The 19,522-nt window shown below is 43.5% G+C and overlaps 2 protein-coding genes and 1 long non-coding RNA gene across 5 annotated transcripts in view; 2 read left to right on the forward strand and 1 right to left on the reverse strand.

Annotated features, from left to right (window-relative positions):
• Positions 1-513: 513 nt before the first annotated feature.
• On the forward strand, positions 514-5,462 carry LOC111939954 (keratin, type I cytoskeletal 19-like). Its single transcript, XM_023942464.2, has 8 exons — positions 514-1,191; positions 1,697-1,779; positions 2,579-2,735; positions 3,020-3,181; positions 3,319-3,444; positions 3,582-3,802; positions 4,623-4,648; positions 5,155-5,462. Exons 1-8 carry the CDS (start codon positions 664-666, stop codon positions 5,226-5,228), a joined length of 1,377 nt encoding a protein of 458 aa, XP_023798232.1. The 5' UTR covers positions 514-663; the 3' UTR covers positions 5,229-5,462.
• A 3,406-nt stretch (positions 5,463-8,868) lies between these two features.
• On the forward strand, positions 8,869-18,658 carry KRT23 (keratin 23). Its single transcript, XM_023942463.2, has 8 exons — positions 8,869-9,368; positions 12,791-12,873; positions 14,224-14,380; positions 15,862-16,023; positions 16,114-16,239; positions 16,976-17,196; positions 17,864-17,889; positions 18,458-18,658. The coding sequence occupies exons 1-8, from the start codon at positions 8,955-8,957 to the stop codon at positions 18,559-18,561; spliced, it is 1,293 nt and encodes a 430-aa protein (XP_023798231.2). The 5' UTR covers positions 8,869-8,954; the 3' UTR covers positions 18,562-18,658.
• Positions 17,250-19,522, reverse strand: part of LOC111939977 (uncharacterized) — a 32,431-nt gene continuing 30,158 nt past the window's right edge. For 2 of the 3 annotated variants that reach the window (XR_015279565.1, XR_002869400.2), the window contains exon 4: positions 18,658-19,092. This is a non-coding gene — a long non-coding RNA (uncharacterized LOC111939977). Of the gene's footprint in view, positions 19,093-19,522 lie in introns of all 3 variants that reach the window. The other variant, XR_015279564.1, reaches the window with a different exon arrangement.

The following is a 19,522-nucleotide window of genomic DNA, read 5'->3' on the forward strand; positions in this document are numbered from 1 at the left end:
TTGCATCTTCCAATGGATGCTGATTGTTCCTCACACAATGCCATGAATAGATGCTTTTTGTACTTAAAATTCAGACTCCTACATAAAATAAATCTACATATTAGTTCCAAGAAAAAAATCAAGAATAAGAACATTTCTAATCCAATTCCAAAAATTTAAAGGGAAAAAAATGCAGATAGAAAAGAAGGAATAACGGTGAGATGAAGAGATGATTCTACATTTTTCAACGAAAGGAGAATTTTACTTAAGCCTCATTTTTAGAAAAAGTTGATTTTCTGAAGGTAGCCATGGTGAGCATTGTAAATAGGCGAGTGGGTGGGGCTGAACTCACTTTGTTTTTCCATTCTTAAATGTCAGAGAAGTAAACTCCAAGTTTCAGAACTATAGCCTGAAGAAAAAACATCTGATTCATGCCTTTTGTTTAATTAAAAAAGAAACCCCAAGCCCCTGCGATGTGCTGCCAGCACTTCTTGTCAGGAATGTCATCATAGTTGGCCTCACCTCTAGGGAGGAGGAATTTTGGAGGGAGGGCTGCAGTAAGGTTTGTCTCCCAACACCCGAGATCATGAGGATATAAAAGAGGCACCAGGGCTGTTGAAGGCACAGGCTGTCTTCTCTTGCCAGGCTGCATAACTGACCTTTGCTCCTCCTCGTGCCTCAGCCATGGCCACTTCCTTCCTGAGCTCTTCCTCCACCTGCGGGGGTGGCATTGGGGGTGTTGGGGGCGGCAGCTGTCGCCTGTCCTCGGTGCGCACCGGAGGCGCCTACCGGGCCCCGAGCATCCACGGCGGCTCCGGCGGCCGCGGCGTCTCCGTCTCCTCGGCCAGGTACGTCTCCTCTTCAGGAGGAGGCTACGGCTTTGGGGGGGGCTATGGAGGAGGCTTTGGAGGGGGGGCAGCCTGTGGCTTTGGAGGGGGCTCTGGCTTTGGAGGCGGTGCTGGTTTCGGTGGAGGATTTGACCTTGGTGGTGGCTTTGGTGGTGGCGATGGCCTCCTCTCTGGCAATGAGAAGATAACCATGCAGAACCTGAATGACCGGCTGGCTTCGTACCTGGACAAGGTACGAGCCCTGGAAGAGGCCAATTCAGATTTAGAAGTGAAAATCCGAGACTGGTACCAGAAACAAGCTCCGACCAGCCCCGCCCGTGACTACAGCAATTATTACAAGATAATTGAAGATCTCCGAGATAAGGTATGACATTCATATGTAGAGGAGTTATAAGAAGGCAAGAGAATTATGGACTTTTATGTTCTATGTCTTTAAAATAAGATTGAATAATTACAGAAGAAGTAGTGAATTCCTCATCACAAATACACTGAGGTCCTGAGCATTCTAGCAGGAAAGAGTAGTCTCTTCTCAATTTAAGCACCAAATATCTTACCCTGACAATGTGATGCTTGTTGAAACTAAGATAGTTGCAGTAAAAGTCAGCAAAATGTGTTTAGAATTACCAACATATTTATTCAGGAATCAAATAGGAAAGAAAATGACAGGTAGTCCTCAAAGGCTGGAAAGATAATTCTCCTGGCTACAGATAAGATCAGGTGTTGTACAAACATATTTCCCTACTATGGTTCTAATCCGTGTTGCAGAGAGTACCACAGCTCTCTGGTTTGCTTATGGAATACAGATCATATATGTTACACATATATATCATCATTCATGGAAACCTCTCTCCATGTTTCTTAATTTCCAGATCCTTGCTGCTACCATTGACAATTCCCGGGTCATTTTGGAGATTGACAATGCCAGACTGGCTGCTGACGACTTTAGACTGAAGTAAGTTCACCTGGAACACATTTGTCTTCACTCTGCTTTGTCTTCACACTCTCAAAACAGAATTTTCTTTAGTAACTTCAGATGCAAAACACCCTGGCAAGCAGAATCCATTGATAATGGACCAATTCAGAGTATAAACCTGACAAAACACAGCATTCAGATCACTGAGCTGTTTGCATGAGTTATAGCCCATGTCTTCATTTCTCTGTGATACACAAATATTTTTAATAGTCTGAATCTCAGGGGAAAGAGGGCAGGAATAGGTGGAATTTCCACTTAGAAAGAACTGAGTAGCAGGAAGAGATTGCTGTGGGCCTGCAGTAGTTTTCTTCTGGAGTCTGAAATTTAGAGTAAGGTGGGGCTTTTCCAGCTCCCAAGCTCAGCAGTACATCAGATGATAAAGGTCCATGTGCAGCTGCCTTCCCTGCAGCAATGCACCTGCAGGTTTCCATCTTCCCTCCTGTGTCCCAGGCAGCCCTGGCCCACCTGTGCTTTCCTACACACCAAAGCTGGGATGACACTGCAAAACTCCTGTCCTGTGTGACAATGTTTCTATTGATGCTGATAGTCATTATTAGGTTCTGCAAGGTGAAATGTCATATCCTCCTCGAACTAAGTCAGTCTGTGCTTCCTTATGCCATGGCTGGATATTGGAAAAAACATCTTTAATGCTTTTACACTTCTACATCTGTGTGTTTCCATCTACAGTCCACTGTTCCTGCCATATGTGATCATTTTATAGCTCTACTGAATACAAATTCTGACATGTTCCACTGCTTGTTTCATTTTCGAACTGCAGGTATGAGAACGAGCTGTATCTGCGCCAGAGCGTGGAGTCCGACATCAACGGCCTGCGACGGGTGCTGGATGAGCTGACCCTGTCCAGAGCCGACCTGGAGATGCAGATTGAGACACTGAAAGAGGAGCTGGCTTATATGAAGAAGAACCATGAAGAGGTGAGAGTCCTGACAGTACAGGGAGGAGATAACTCCCCTTTGGAATTTATCTCTTGTAAATGATACATGTAAGTTACATGTAAATTTGTGTGTCCTGTGTGAGTTCACAGAGTAGGGAAGCTGGTGCAACAAAAGAGAAAATGTGATGTATGCTTTATGTGTGTTCTATCTGTGATATTTGATAGCACAGGTACTGTGTACCACAGCAGGGATTGCTGGGGGCAGGAGCAGTGTGAGAGGAGAGAGGCTGATCTTTCTGTGTCCTCTGCCTTCTGCCCATGCAGGAAATGAAAGAGTACTCGAACCAGCTGACTGGAACAGTCAATGTGGAAATGGATGCGGTTCCTGGCGTCGACCTGACCAGAGTTCTCGCTGAGATGAGGGAACAGTATGAAGCTCTGGCTGAGAAGAACCGTAAGGATGCTGAGGCGTGGTTCTTCACTCAGGTACAGTCACACCAATGAACAGCACAGCAATGCACTGCCTCCGCATTACCGCCCTGGCAGGTCCCTACCTCCCTTTTTCAAAATGATTGATTTTTTTATACATTTGTATGTGATTTTAGAGTTGTTATTCCTTTCAGACAGAGGAGCTGAACCGTGAAGTTGCCACCCACACCCAGCAGATACAGAGCAGCAAGTCGGAGATCACGGAGCTGCGCCGCACCCTGCAGGGCCTGGAGATCGATCTCCAGTCGCAGCTCAGCATGGTACGGAGCTGCCCCGAGCACACCACAAGGCACTGCCTCACACTGTCCCCTTCCTCCCTTGCTGTCTCACCTCTCCTCAACTCCCCCTCCGTGGGACAAACTTCATTCTAACCTGCTCTGACATTACTGCTCTTTAGAAAGCTGGGCTGGAGGCCAACCTGCGGGACACAGAAGGCCGATACTGCGCGCAGCTGGCTCAGATCCAGGCCCTCATCACCAGCGTGGAGGAGCAGCTGAGCGAGCTCCGCTGTGACATGGAGCGCCAGAACCAGGACTACAGAATGCTCATGGACATCAAGAGTCGCCTGGAGCAGGAGATCGCCACGTACCGCCAGCTGCTGGAGGGCCAGGACTCACAGTATGTCACTCTGTCCCAGTCCTGATGAGCAGATAAGGGTAACAACACTCTCTGGAGCGAGTTGTGGCTGCCAGGCTGACTCCAGAGTGCTCAGTCACGCTCCCTGCACACGCAGCCTTTGGAAATGGCAAAGCAGGTGCCCGGCAAAGCCCCCGGCGCTGCCGTAACTCAAGCTAAATCTGCACATCAGGGATGTGGAGGATTTGAAAATATAAATGCCACCATTTTGACCATGATGAATTACAAAAGGCACCAGGCCCCATATATATGTCTCAGTCCTTTGGTTGCACTGGAATTAGAGCCTTCAGCCTGAGACAACCCATAAAAACCTGCTCCCAGTATTTCTTAACTCCTGGTTTTCTCTATTTGTGCACAGAGGTGAAAATGCTCATCCTCACACACCAGTATTCCCAGCTAGAAAACAGCTTGGAACAGACTCCAGTTTACTTCAGTAAAATCTACATTTTCATGCCCATTTCTCATATCTGATCTATACATGGAATTACTTTTGATTTCTGAGGACAAATCAGCTCCTTCCATAGTTTGTAGAAGAGGTGTTCTGAGGAGAGGAGCAGTATAAGGAGACACCTCAGGAAAAGGAACTGGTCTGACCACTGTTCCCATTCCCTCTCAAGTACATAGGGGTGGATTTCAAAGCTGAAAGCACCTTAACACCACCTCTGGTAACAACACACTCCAGAAGCAGCCACTGAGAGCAGCCGTGTGAAATCCTGGCTGTCCACACAAATTCCTAAATGGTACAATGGTTTCAGGGAACAGGCTCAGGAATGGTAATTAATCAAATATTTCTTTTCTGCAGGTTGTCAGGACTGAACCCCAAGGACGGTAAGAAACATTTTTATTTAATGAGGGGCTGAAATGAACAGGCAAAATAGGAATAAATAAACCTTTTAGCCTTGGATTTCTTCTTACTACCACAGATTCCGTTCTCCCCACAATGAGCATGTTCTGTATCATGTAGATACAAAAATATAATACTTTATTTTATGTGCATTTTTGAACCCAGTAGATTTCCAAAATGATGGTATAAACTGCTCATTGGATTCTAAAATACTAAAATCTCCCAAAAATTCCTAAGTTCCTCTGCTGATTCACATAACATATAAGAAACTTCTAAATCCATATCTGATGTGCACTCCTAAGGGTTTCTGGATTTCTGGAGGGCCAGGAGGAAAACTGGGTAAGACGTGAAGGCAGTTCTGCCTTTGCTATGTGAAAGATCTTGTGAGAAAACAAACAAACGCAACCTCATCGTTCAGCTCCTCAGGGTCTTGGCAGGGCCTCATTGTTTTTTTGTTCCCTATTTAATTTTTTTATTCCCCCTACAACAGTATATGGGGCCGGTGGAAGAGTTCGTTCTGGCACGGAAGATGATGGAAAATCTACCCGTGACAGGAGATTCTAATAAAGAAATACTGAATCCCCAGATGGACCCAGTGCAGCCTCCACACTGGCTAATGCTGAAAGAGCCTTTTGCTTCCCCAAATCACAAGAATGTATCCAAGAATGTCTTTCCTTAAATTTGCTCTGCCTTTGCACATGAGCACTGGCTCTCTGGGTCAGAGATGCCAAGTCTGTTTTCTGCTGATGTTTTATTGTGTCCCAACAATAAAGTTTCTGTTCTGCTTCTGCAAATAAATCCAGTCTAATGGTGTTTTTTGGAGCCACTGTGGCACTGCCACACACAGCCCACAGACCCTCCCAGTATGGGCTGCTGGAACCCAACCAGGGAATATTCTGGGAATAACAACAAAAATAACAATAATAACTTTAAAAATAATAATAAAGACAGAGATGAAGGGACAGATAAAGTGCCATTAGATTCTGCCAGCTATCTGGAACTGGTATCACTTAAAAACAGAGAAGATAACTTAAAAAAATCCCTAAGGTCTTTGTTCTCAATTCCAAGGGCACAACAGGGCTGCAATTAATGCACAAATAAAATGCAACTCTGAAAAAAAATGCATATACTTGTGCTCCTGGATTGCCTGCAGCAACAAGACAAATTCCCTCAGCTCCTAAGGAAGCAGCAGGCACAGTGCAGGTGAAATGAATTGCTCAGAGTTTGCTGCAACTGTTTTGGTTTTCATCCATCATAAAGAAGATCCCCAGCCCATGTCACTGCTGTGCTGTTTTAGCCACACCACCTTCTCCCAGCTACACATCCCCCACCAGTGGAACTGAAGGGATGCTGATAAAGCTTTGAGAGCCTGGTGACTCCCTGAAGCACACAAAGCAGTTACCTAAGTGCTGTACTTTGCTTACATAACATGTTTGGAAAAGGCATCCCTAGCCCCATCACTGGATATTCAATCCACATGATAGTACCTGCAAAAATTATATAATTTCTAGAATTACATGTTTTGTTTTCCTTCCGAGCTCCTTAGAGACACTATTTTTGTGTCTCTTATTTTCTGACATTTAATAAAATGAAATACACACTGCTGGCATCACCAGTTTGGCCATGAGATCATTGGTGCTGCTGGTAAGAAATGCACATCCTGCTGGCATTCCCACTGGAAGCATTTCGGCAGAGGTTCTGGCAAACTGCAGCAAAGCAACATCACAATCCACTAGAGAGGAAAACCAAATTGTATAAATTATATTTTTTCCTGATCCATAACCTGGTGGCTTGTATCACTCAAACAGCAAGAGAGGGAATTCCTACAGCCACAGGCAGCTGTCCATCCATTTGTATTCCAGATGGAGGAGTTGAATCAATCAGTGATTGTTGCAGGATATTGATCTGTACAATGTAAATGTCAAAGTATTCTGCCTGTATTTAAACTGCAGCCTAGAAATTCAGCTCAGTTTTCTTCCCATGTTCCAATTCAGTAAAACAAGCATGATTCCCAGATGAAGCAAGCCAGGACTGTGGAGCAGCACCCATGCCCAGGGAGAAGAGCAGTCCCCATCCAAGGGTGCCATCTGCTGACAACAGTTTATTTCCTTACTCCGAGTGTCACTTCCATTCTCTGTTCTGGATTAAAGAGGTGATCAAACCCAAATTCAGCACTGTAGCCTGACAAAAAGTCATGTCAGATTTTGAAGTAAGTTGTTTGGTCTTTTTCATTGATCCTCAACATGTGTGGATCAAACCGCATGGCATCTTTTCCACTTTGGAAAGGCTGAGCTTCAGAGGAAGCACTTCCCATGTCCCAGATCACCTGCACTTTGGATTAATTGCAAGAGAAAATACAATTCTGGTTTTCATGATGTGGTAATTCCATGATATTCTCAGGACCGAGTCTCTGTGGTCTCTCACATTGCCAGGCAGGGTGGGAATGCCATGGAGTTATTTCAGGTTAAACAGGATTCATTTTATTTCACGTTCTATTCTGTACATCCATGTGCAATTCCATCTCAGTGTGATAGTTCATATACACCAGCTTGCTAGCCTGAAAAGTCAATCTGAAATTGATCTCTGGTAAGATCTGCAGGATTTCATCAGTTCTATTATAATTTGGGGTTTTTTTTCAAGTTAGGGCCTCAGTTTTTGTCTGATGCTTCATGCTCATCCCTACTGATAGGGATACTACTGATAGTGACTACTGATAGTGGCTGTAACCAGAATATTTGAGGACAGCCAAACCTTGTACTCACTGGAGAAGCCTATTTTAAATTATTTCTTTCCCCAAATAGTGAGAAATGACAGGATTTCTACAGAAGGAAGTGTCTGAGAAAGAAAGAGGAGCTCAATGTACAGGGAGCTGGGGAAAAGGAGCAGGTGCTGAGCAAAGCCAAGCCCGAGCCACAAGGAGGAGCCCGAATCCTGCTCCGTCAAGAATGAGGCAGGGAGGTACCAGAGAAGCTGGAGTGCAACAATTCCTTATTGCTGCAGCATTCCAAATGAAACAAACAGGGAAAAACACATCCCTTCCTGTTTCTCCCAGGACAGTGTTACTCTGCTCCATGGGTTTCCCTGACCTCACCAGTCAGGACGAGCAGCAGGGCCAGGGCAGACCCTGGGGAAGGGGTTTAGCCTTCACCTAGGTAAGGAAAGCAGCTGCAGCATTTTTGGGAGAGCCTGTGCCCACTCAGCTTCTTGCATCTTCCCAAATCTTCCTCCTCTATCTCATCAAGGCAAACCCACTAAGCCCAGCAGTTGCCACAGGACCACTCCCCAGTCTACAACCCCTACCAACATGAGGAGCAGGACAATCTGCAACAGCCACATTGCACCTTTCCCGGTTGGATGGATACCGTTTGACAGAAAGTTACTGAGACTGTTGAGAAAGACAGCATGATTGCCACGTCAATTTTTAGGGCTGGTAGCTTTAAATAATCACTTGAATTTTTTGAGTGTTGTTAGAAACTCATAGTGTAAATATTTTCTATAGCAAAGATAAATAACTCAATAGTATCCATGCTGGAACAGCAAGAAATCTTTGCATTGCTGCCTATTGAGACCACTGAAACAGGACTGCACCTCAAATCCTGAGAAACAGTAGAAAAGTATTTAATTCTCATGTATTTCCCCTGGAAATGGGCAGCTGAAGGGAACAGCTAGGCATTACTGACTCTGGAATGTTTTGAGTTTAGAAGCTGGATGACTTCATGAAAGCCTCAGGTCTCCCACAGGCTGTTTGAAGCTGTTTGGTCACTAAGCTGTTTGATGGCTGACAGGACACATTGCATTTGAGAATCCAAAGGTTTGAGGATCCACAGGCTGCTGCAATTCTACAGCCTGAGAATTACCACAGAAAGTATCTGCAGAGCCCCATCCCTGCCCCAGCTCTCCATTTATTCCCTTCATGAGCAGGAAAACATAACATACTAACTACAGGGTTAGAGAGAAGTCTGAGGCAGAGCTGATCCTGTTCCACACCTACGGATTTTGGCCACACCTCACTATTATCATATGAAAAGAAAAAGAAAAAAAAAACCCAAACAAGCGAAAGGAAAGCAACCCGGTATGTAGCTGATTCCAAACAACAACAGCGTGCAGGCTCATAAATGCTTCAGAATTGACCAAGAGGAAGCACGTTTCGTGATGACACAATCTTGTTGCTGTAGTCATTCATCGAAGGGAAACTCCCACAGGAAAAGGCATAAAGCTGCTCAGGGAAGGCGAAGAGGCTGCTCAGTGCTAGGCAGCCAAACCTGGGGTTCGATTCACACAGAGCTAAGCATGAACACCAGCCAAGGCCCTTTCCAGTTTTTTTCTGGGTCCCTCAGGGGTAGTTCAGGGTGTGGTTTGGCCCAGCAAGGAACTTCTTACAGAGCGTCAAGTGCAGATGGTGGTGCCAGCAGCACACATCCCTCCTTCTCCTCCGCCAGACCCTTCTGGCTGGCTGCAGGAGGGACAACCTGGGGAAGCTTCAGCGAGCACTATGGGGAAAGCATCTTCCTGGGTGGGAATGAGAAACAGACTATGCAGAACCTGAATGAGCGCTTGGCTGCCTACCTGGACAAGGTCCGTGCCTTAGAAGCAGCCAACGCTCAGCTGGAGAGCTGTATCCTAGAGTGGCACAGGACAAAGGCTCATGGAAAGAGGCATGACTTCAACCAGTACGAGCAAAACGTCACTGACATGCAAAGACAGGTAAGTCAGAGCTGGGACTGTGTCATTCTGTGCTCTTCTAAGGAATTGGGCTTCTCCTTTATGCTGATGGCTTTCTTTTAAAGAGGTTAAATAAAACCTTTGAAATGTTACAAGTCCTCAGGAAGGTAGTTCCAGGACCTGGGCATAAACATTCTTTGTGTTAACAAGGAGGAAACTGAGCACAAGAGAAGGGGGTGAAGGGTATTCTGCAGAGACTGGCAGAATAAAGGGATCCATGTGCTGCCAAGTGTTCCTTTCTGCACTGAAACTGGGGTTTGAGCAACTGCAGCTGGCAGAACTTGGTCTTTTTGACTGCACAGGTCTTGAGCAAATTACAAAGCAGAAGTGCAGAGCCTGCCCCTCTCCTGCTGCTGTCTCCAGACAGACTGGGGCATTCCAGCTCTTTGATTCCTGCGGTAGCAGACAATGAAACTACAGGAGTTTTGGGACCAATGAGCTTATGTAATCAGATGGAAAAATACTTCATTGTAATTAAGAAAATAGCAGTGACAAATTCCTTGTGGATGTTTTCACTATAATTAAAAGGAGAATTTCTGGTTCCTGCCAGTAGTTAATATTAATGTTCAACAGTAACTCTTTCAATCTCCCAAACTCACGTGTCTTCAAATTTAAGCATAATATTAATCTGTATCCATAATGAACATGCTTAGCACTGTAACCATCTGTGTGACTAATCAGTGTAATTAACTTCACATACCCATATGGGGCAAAACCCAAAGCTCTTCCAAAAGCAATGTTGTCATTTGCCCTCCACTTTTTATAATACAATTGCTTGGCATTCTCAAGATCCTGAGAAATTCTTTTTAAAAAGACTTGGAAATTGTGTTAATTCACATCTTTGCTGACTGGGGCCAAGGACTTAATCAAACTCCAAGCTCACAGCTAAAAGTGTTGCCTCCAGGCAGTAGATGAGGTGCTCGGACCACAGCCTGTGTACAGAAAGCCAGACCTGCCATCACTTATTTCTGTTTTAAGGATAAAGAAAGGTCACCATCCCCAGACCTGACACTTGGGCACTTTCCTTTTTATCAGAAAGAGAAATACAAACTTGTTCATCAAGAACATATATGTGTTCAGGTTGATTTGGAATTAGTAAATCAGAAAGATTTAGGAAGACAGTAAGCATAAAACCATGATGCTGACTGGGGTAAAGCCTTCATTTTTGAATAGGTTGTACCATACCATTTATATTTAACACTCACCACTTAAACAGCTGTCCCTGGCCACAGACACCTGCAGGCTGGTGGCTGCTCTGGATGTGCAAGGAAAGGCCAGGAAAGGATCAATTACGGGTGACAATTCAGTGATTGAACCCGGAATTTTTACTTTCTCTATAAAATATTGCAATTAGCAGCATGTCTGCCAGTAAAATGAGTGAAAATATAGCATCTAATTATTAACTATAATTAAAGTAATTGAATGTTAATTTAAAATTGAAACTAATTTAGCACCTAAAATAAAATTTAGACTAAATTTAGGGTCCTATATCAAATAATCCAGGATGTCTATGATATGATGCCTGTCTGAACTTGGAGGCATATAATCACTTGGGTCCTACATTTTTAACCACACTCTCCTGGATACCTGAATTCAGGATGAATAGAATGAAATGAATACCTGATGGAGCAACAAGTTTTGGGAAAAACCTTGCTCCAGCCTGACTCTATCCTAACCCAGATAAACAATGAAATAGCACTTGTTCTTCAGGTAACTGTCTCATTCAAACACCTTGTGCCATTAAATAAGCAAAGTTATCTACAGAGCCTTCCAGGAGGGACAAAGGACATGAGACATGAGAGGTAAATCAGTGCAGGAAGCCTTCTTGGAAAATCCCTGTTTTGAGAAGGAATTGGAGTTTATTTCCTATACAATAATGTTTCCTATACAATAATGTTTCCTATACAATAATGTGTGAGTTCTTAATGACATTGACAATCTGCAGACTGGTACTAGAGACACAGCCATGTTCACAATGGATGCAGTAAGGAATTCCATGTGATTTAAGAGATAACTGGCACATGTGAGATCCGCTGGCTGCAGAGCGACTGGGGCCACACGGCAGTGGGCAAAGCACTGACCAGTGCTCGGATCTCACAGAGTCACACAGCAATTCTGTACACAGCACAAAGCTCAAGAACTCATCTTGTTTTCTCTTTGCCTTGTACATTCTCCAAGGCTGGACTGAAGAATTGCCTCTTCTCTGTCACCAAATTCCAGGCAGCCATGCATTCAGGGTATTGTTATAGTTCTTGAGCTGGCCTCGATCATGTCCCAGGGCAGTATCCGAGGTGTGCTGCTAATTGCACAGGAATGCACAGTGTGTTAGCAGATTAGTTAAACATTCCACAGCACCTTCTTCTTCACTACAGAGGTGAACCTTTGACACTTCAGGAGAATTCTGTCATTTCCTTGTTTCTTTGTGATTCATTGAGGTGTAGGAAATTTACTCCAAGGTATTGAGAGCTCTGTAAATGACTTCTGTACAGCCACGGTGCCCCTTGGTTTGCTCTGTGGATGCTGAGGGAAGGGAGCTGGTGGGATGGCAATCACGCTTCTTTATCCTGTGTTAGAAAAGGACACGATGCCCTGCATTTATGATTTCCTGATAATTATGTATGAGTTCCTGTTGGAGTTCTTTCAAAGATTTGGCACAGAATACTGAACTTTTCAAATTCAGATCTATAGTTAAAAGCTATTCCAAGTTATCAGGGACACATGAGCCTTTCCATGCGTGCTGAGTGCATCAAAGGAATGAAATTGTGCTTCATCCTGCAGCTTTTAGGGCAATTTTCAAATCCCAAAGCAAAATCAGACACCTGAATCAATCAGTCTGTGCTGCTGGTTGATTCAGAGCAGCTATAGGTGCATAACTGAATGGACCACAACAACCAGATGCCAGACAAGCTCAGTGGGGTGTTCATGCACAGGCTACTTTTTAGCATAACATTAACTCCAGTATTTTGATTGTACTCAGACACAGCTTAATGGTTCTTACTGAAATTTGCCCTAAAGATGCCCAAGGCAGCTTTGTCAGCAGTGCTGAACAGGATCAGAATCCTGTCTCAAAACCAGAGGAAGGCAGTGACTGTTACTCTGTAATAGACCATGAAGTTTGTGTAATGAAATTCATATCTTCTACCTGGCCAGGAATAAGATGATGCCTCCTGGTTCATACTCTCAAAAAAAATAAGAAAAAGAGCACAGTGTGATTATGAACAAAAAATGCAAAACACCTAGGTGAATCAGAAAACTGAACTGTTTTTATTCCTATGGTCTCCTTAGCATGGGAATTCCACTATTTAGATGCTTGCTATGAGCAGCAAAGAGGCTAAACCAGCACAGATTATTTACTGTCACCCCATGGCAACACCAACTCTCTTGCTGGATTCTCTGTTTTCCAGATTGAGGATAGCAAGATCACCAATGCCAGCATCCTTTTACAAATCGATAACGCTAACATGGCAACTGAAGACTTCAGGCTCAAGTAAGATTTTCTTTGGTTTCCTCATTAGATTTGAGAGAGGATTGAACTAAACATTACTTTTTCTTGCTAAGCCAATAGGGGAGTGATTTTACTGAGGTTTTCTGTTGATACTGGATGAATAAAAACAATGTAGAACAGGGAAAAAAAAAACCCAAAGGATGTAAAACCCACAAATGATTGCTGAAGAACCTTGACTCACCCTGTTTATGATACTTAGAGCAGGTCCTGATGAGCAGGTTTGACAGTAGACACTTGATACTTGTGACAAAAGGCACTTAAAACTGTCATCTGGGATTACAAATTATCCCCTCTAAGCACTGCACTTCCTAGTCCAGCCCAAATCTATTTCCTGGACTTATCACCTCTTCTGTCCAGCTCTGCAGGGAACACCTGTCCTTGTGGAGCTTTGGAGTCCCGTGCATTGTGCACAGTAACTGAGCCGGTGCATCACTGACTCCCAGCACAGTCTGATTTTCAGCACATTGAAAGAGAGTTTTCACATCAACTAAAAACACAAAATGTTTGTACAGAACACTTTCAGGCAGGTATTTCCAATGGAAAGGATTTGACACTTCTCTAAGTAAGACTTCTTAGGAAGCAGGAAGATTTGTCTTATTTCAAGCAGTTAGTGATCAGCTATAAAAAATATCACAGCTTTTGGTAATATTGTGACAAACTTGGAAACCCTGAGCACTGCCAGCCTTTCATTATCAGTCAGCAGTGTCACAAAAGGAACCAGTGGAACCATTTGAGGGATGGGATTCAGGCTGAGTTTATTGAGTGAATGGAGATAGGACCCACAAAATATGGAGCAAAGGGTGAGATGCTGAGGAGCAAAAGTGTTTCCCATGCCCAAGGGAATCACAGCAGCATCTCCGTGCTTTTGACTCACTACAGACACTGGAAGAGGTTAGAGAGGAATATTAGTAACTGGCTTCCATCACATTTTTCTTGTTTTTCTGAAGGACTCAAAAGTTACCATTTTGGATAAACTACAGCAATCAGTGCTTGCTGATACTCCTTTTAGAGAATTGTATTCTCAAAGCTTTCACAACCTGGTGAAGGTTAACATGCAAAAAGGGAAGTGAAAAAAAGAAATTTTATTTCCTACCTTATAGGAGGAGTTACAAGGGAGAAAGGAAAGTGAAATACAAAACTAATAAAACTAAATTTATTGTTAAGACTATTCAAAAATATTTAATAACATATGTTAGAAACAGAATTGGTTTCTTTGGTTGTTTGTTCTCTCTAGTTCCCCACACAGACTAAGCAAGTCTACTTCTCCTTATACAAGAGCCTGAATCGGGCAGTTCTCAACATGCACGTTGTGTCTTCTCTTCCCTCATAAAGATATGAAGCAGAGAAGTGTCGCAGGCAGGGAGTGCAGCTGGATGTGGAGAACCTGCGGAAGGAGCTCGATGGCATGACCATTATTACCACAGATCTAGAAATGGAAATTGAAGGCTTGAGAGAAGAGCACATCCTCAGGAGGAAAGATCATGAGGAGGTAGAAAAAGTTCCACTTGGTAAAATCCTATCACACAAATCTTTACTACCATGTAATTAACTAAGACCCACAATCTGTAAGGGGGATTGATGATTCAGGACCTAATCCTGTTTCTGAGGCAGCCAATGAGAGTCAAGTGAGGCAAAAAGTCTGTGTCTGCTTTACCAATTACGCTGGGGGCTTCAGAGAGAACAGATTGCTGGAGTCTCTCCCACCCATCTGTCACAGATAGCTAATAATAACTGACATATTGGACAGAAATGTTCTCAGAAAGATTTAGATATAAATACACAGAGTGCTGCCGGGTTTTAGTCATCACAGACTTTTTCCTCAGTTCTGAATATATAATTTCCCTTACTCACAGAAGTATGGAGGTGTTGAGGGTTGGAAGGGATCTCTTTAGGCCCCCTTGTCCACCCCCACTAAACTCAAGCAGCGTTACCCAGAACAGGCTGACCTGAGCAAAACAGATCTCAAATTCTTGAAGGATCAAAATTAAAAAGAATGGTTGGTGAAGTCAGGAAAAATTACTCATTCTTACAAAATCCTAAGCACAGCAATTAGATAATTCTCAAAAGCCACACTACTCTGAATTCTCCAGAGCTATACTCAGTGCCCTCTGTTATTCCCACATTTATAATTCCACTGCTTGAAACATGCTGGTTTCGCTTGATCTGGTGTTTGCAGCTATTACCTAACACCAGACTAAACGTCCTGCTCAGTGTCTGTGGCTTATTAAAGCTAAGAATGAAACACAGGGGTTGCACAGTGGTAGGTGCAGCTGCCTTTGGCTGACCCCCTTCCAGCCCAGGAGAGTTCTTGGACACAGGGGACCAGCAGAGCCATCCCTGTGTCCAGCTGATCCGCATTCCGTGATGTCATACCCCGAAAGGCTCCTTTGCCTGGGCGCTTTGAAAATGGTACCAGGCACAGAAGGCTGTGCTACACTGAAAGGAATGCTACCCTACCTGCCCAACTGGTCCTGTAATTATGTTGTTTACACAGTAATTATATGCTTTAATCCAATTATTCCTTTAACAATTACATAGAACTTTTACATTACTCTCCTGTAAACTTAGTTATAGTTCCATAAATATTAACATAAAGGGTAAGAAAGATGAAATTACTGTTAGATTTTCATCAAGGTTTTGGGTTTCAAATAGATAAATAAATAAAAAATGGCAGTGCTTCTTCACTGAGTCTATTTCTTCCAGAAACATTCTATGAAAAGATCTTCTTGCGTGTTTTTTATTGAATTCTGCCACAGAAGCACCTATGTCACTGGTTTAAGTTACATCAGAACATTACATCATGATGTATTACAAATACATCAGTATTATCAATATATAAATTTTTAAAATAATATTAGCTTAATGTATATAACAACTACCCCCCAAACCTCTCTGGGATTTGGTGTCTCTCTGAAAACTTTCTACTTCCATAAATGAGTTTGCATGTTCCCTCTGCTAACACATGAACAGGATATGGAAGCCAATCGCTCCTCACAAGACTTCAAAGTCAATGTAAAAGTAAATGCGGCCCCTCCTGCAGATTTAGGCAAGATTCTGGCAGAAATAAGAGAAGATTATGAGGCCATAATTGAAAAGAATCGTCAAAGCCTGGATAACTGGTACAAAGAACAGGTAACAGCTATTCCCTGCTCATTCCCAAGCCCCCCATGGCTGTAGCTGCCTGACCAGAGTCTGAGCTTTTCTCTTGCTTCTGCTCCACAGAGTGCAGCAATGTCCCTGGCAGCAACCCCTAATCCTGAGCAGATCCAGCGCAACGAGAACGAGATCAAGGAGTTAAGGAGAACTTTGCAGTCCCTGGACATCGAGCTGCAGGCACAGATTAGTAAGGTATCTCCTGCAGACATCTTGGGCTGCTCACACACTCTGAAGCTTTCATGGACCAATTCTCCATTTAAATCCACAGCCTAGCATAACTTTATTGCAGTTGTTAAAGTATGAAGGAAATTGGAATTCAGATCATGCTTGACTTTGCCAAAATATGCAAAATAGATTCAGAAACCATCAGCAGGAAGTGAAAAATTTATGTCTCTTCTTACGACAAAATATGAGGAGAAAAAGTGGAGAAGGAGGGATAGCTGACTCCAGGTCTAGAAAGAAAATGTGTCCAGACAATAAGCAGTAACACAAAGAATGCAAAGTTTATATTTACAAGCCCTGTTATCAGGCATGAAATACACAAACTGTGAAAAATTGGTGGGGAAATTTCACAAATATTACATAGCTTTTACATGGGTTAAAGCTCACATCCCCGAGACCTGGAGACTGGAGCAATTCTGGACAGTTCATGCAGAAGGGACAGGACAGAAAACAGTCTCAGGATCAGAGCTTTGAGCAGAACGGATATGGCAGGGATAAATGACTCGGGTTTGCTTCTCATGCACACACGGCACAGCTTTGTGGTTCTGCTGCCTTCACAAGAATAGTTATGCAAATGCATAAGTGTTTAAATTACCACAGCCTTAATTTTGCAATCTTCTAGCTAGAGACCAAATTTGCTGGTATTTCTGTGTTGTATCTACCACATAAATAATAATCATGGTCTTGGTATTATCTGCCCCGTCAGAAACACATGCTGGAAGACACCTTGGCTGACACTCGGAATTACTATGCTGCTGCGCTTCAAAATATGCAGCAGATCATCTCCAGATGTGAGGAAGAGCTGAGCCAGGCTCGTCATGACATGAAGCAGCAAAATAACCAATATAAGGTTCTTCTTGGGATCAAAACGCGCCTGGAAAAGGAAATTTCCACGTACCGCCTGCTGCTGGAAGGGAATGCTGACGGGTAAGGCAGAGCTGCCCTGACTGGAACAGATGAGAGTCCTCATATTTGGATTATTTATTTGTTTGTTTGTTTATGCTTAATCAAAGCTTGTGAGTCCCATACTACATCAAGGGTTGGTATTTTAATGTGACGGATCATAATAAAAAGATGGAGCCACTTAGAGACACTGGTATCCATGTAATTTGGATTACCTAAAGTAATATAACTTTTTATTAAAAAAAGAATCAAATTCTCCACTCCCACGGCATGGCCATCTCAGCATAGGAGAACGCTGGTCTCATTTTTATCCTCTCATCTGATTTGTATGAAGTCAGAAAAAGAAGATCATCAGCTTTAGAACCAGAACTCTCAGGCAGGCAGGACAGAGTGGTCCCAAGTGTGAGGGTATTTGTCAGAAACCAAACTGGGTTCAACAAGAACCCATTGGTTCATTCTCCCACCTGTCCCTGGGAGCAGTAGTGAATGTGCCCAGGGATGGCTTCCAGGGACAATAGCTATCAAAGGGAAAGCTCACATGGTATAAAAGCATCATTCTTTTTCCTTCTTTTTTTTTTTTAAATTTTATCTCATAGTGGGATAAGGTCTCCTTAGAAACAGTGAGAAGGGGATAAATAACTTCTTTAAATTACTGTAACATTATTTTCTCTCTCTTTCATTATCTTCACAGGACAGCAAGAAAATTTGAAACTAAAGGTAAAAGTTCCTTACTTGGTTCTTTGAAGTGGCTCTTAATTACTGTCATTTCCAATCAAATGTGACTCAGGGCAATTTTAACCTCACTTGAGTGAAGTGTGGAAGGTGTGCATGGCAGGCTCACTGCAGAACCCACCGGGCTGTGCCTGCCCATGTCAGTCACACACGTGGCCACAGCTCAGGTTCCAGACTAAAGCTTTCCTGGGGTATGAGGAGGCAAGGAGACTCCACTGGGTGACTAAAACAGCATTAGGGCCCGAGAGCAAACCAAAAATCTGCATGTCTGGAAACTCATATTCTGGCATGGGCATGACCTGCAGACATCCAGGATAATCTGCTGATTTGCATTGGCTGGGCTGTCCCTGCGTTATTCATTTGCCCTGACCTAGAGCAGACCCAGGGTGACTTTCTGGCAGCACACTTCACACAGAGAATAATAAACATTGACTTGAAGGAAACCATGTAGAGAAAACTTTGTTGAGGAGGCAAATGACTGCAAATGAGGCTTTCCCTGCATCACCCTGTCTCAGCATTGCTCCTTGGATAATTAAACTTTCTTTTCTTTCAGAACACTCTGGGCTGAGCAACCGAAAACTGAAAGCGATTGTCCACGACAGCGTGAACGGGGAGGTGGTGTCCTCCACCATCAACGAGCTGCCCCCACAAGCCTGAAGGAAAGCTCTGCCAACCTCGGCTCTCCCAGCAGCAGCTCCCACGGCCCCTCTGGGAACAGCGTGCCGTGGGCTGGCTCCCCGTGTGTCAAACAGGGATCCTGTAGGGAACGCGCTTCTCAAATGATCTGCAGCCTAACACTGCCACACAGAGCTGGGTATAGCTGGCATTGGTAGTTTAAGGAGCTTTTAGTCACCAAAATGCTGAAGAAAAGCTGTTGAATTAAAGTGACTGGCTGAGCTAGCGACAGATGTATTGTGCACATCTCCCCAGGGCAGGAATATCCATCTGGGATTCAGTTATCTCTCTGCAAATTAGCTGTAATTTAAGGGGAATAATCTCTCAACTTTTTTCCTGGTCTTATGTCTCTCATCATATACCTCACTGCAGCAAATAAATTTTTATCCATCACTTGTTTTGGTCCTTGGAATATCTGATTTTGCTTTCCCTTACATATGCCCAGTCCACTGTGGCAGTGTCATTGACGTGGGTCAGGACAGCCAAAGCCTCATCATTTCAGAAGGGACAACACTGGAAGAACACAAAAAAGAAAAGAGGAGACACAAGTTACAGTGACATTTACATGAGCAAAACTATTCAACTTCCCTACATGCAACTTATCAATGTCACCATTTAAAACTGCATTATGAGTAGGAGTGTTGCAAACTCACTTTACTAAAAATAGCCCCCCAGAAAAGTTTCTTTATTCTTCAGTTTGAGAGAAATTTTCTAGCACTGTCTTTACTCACTTTCCCTCAGAGCCTGTAAGTACTTTTCCAGACACTCATTTTTTCTTGATGACCCAGGTAATTCAAAAAACCATCTCAGTTATTTGGTCTGAAATTAATGTTCACTGTCTCTGTCAAGGGTTCTGCAGTCAGGCCAGACTGGTGTTTACAGTGCATGTTAACATCAGGGAGAGCTGTCAGACTTAGACAAACTCAGGCTTTCTCCCTTTCTC

Source organism: Cyanistes caeruleus, chromosome 27, assembly GCF_971803275.1.
Source record: "Cyanistes caeruleus chromosome 27, bCyaCae1.hap1.1, whole genome shotgun sequence".
In the NCBI taxonomy this organism is placed as follows: domain Eukaryota; kingdom Metazoa; phylum Chordata; class Aves; order Passeriformes; family Paridae; genus Cyanistes; species Cyanistes caeruleus.

What these genes read in the sequence shown, in the direction of transcription:
- KRT23 (XM_023942463.2), top strand. Translation starts at nt 8,955, where the DNA reads ATGAACACCAGCCAAGGCCCTTTCCAGTTTTTTTCTGGGTCCCTCAGG. An exon ending in ACTGAAGACTTCAGGCTCAA is followed by an intron (nt 12,874 to 14,223) that starts GTAAGATTTTCT and finishes TCCCTCATAAAG; the next exon opens with ATATGAAGCAGAGAAGTGTC. An exon ending in AAGAAAATTTGAAACTAAAG is followed by an intron (nt 17,890 to 18,457) that starts GTAAAAGTTCCT and finishes CTTTTCTTTCAG; the next exon opens with AACACTCTGGGCTGAGCAAC.
- LOC111939954 (XM_023942464.2), top strand. Translation starts at nt 664, where the DNA reads ATGGCCACTTCCTTCCTGAGCTCTTCCTCCACCTGCGGGGGTGGCATT. An exon ending in TGAAGAAGAACCATGAAGAG is followed by an intron (nt 2,736 to 3,019) that starts GTGAGAGTCCTG and finishes CTGCCCATGCAG; the next exon opens with GAAATGAAAGAGTACTCGAA. An exon ending in AGGACTGAACCCCAAGGACG is followed by an intron (nt 4,649 to 5,154) that starts GTAAGAAACATT and finishes CCCCTACAACAG; the next exon opens with TATATGGGGCCGGTGGAAGA.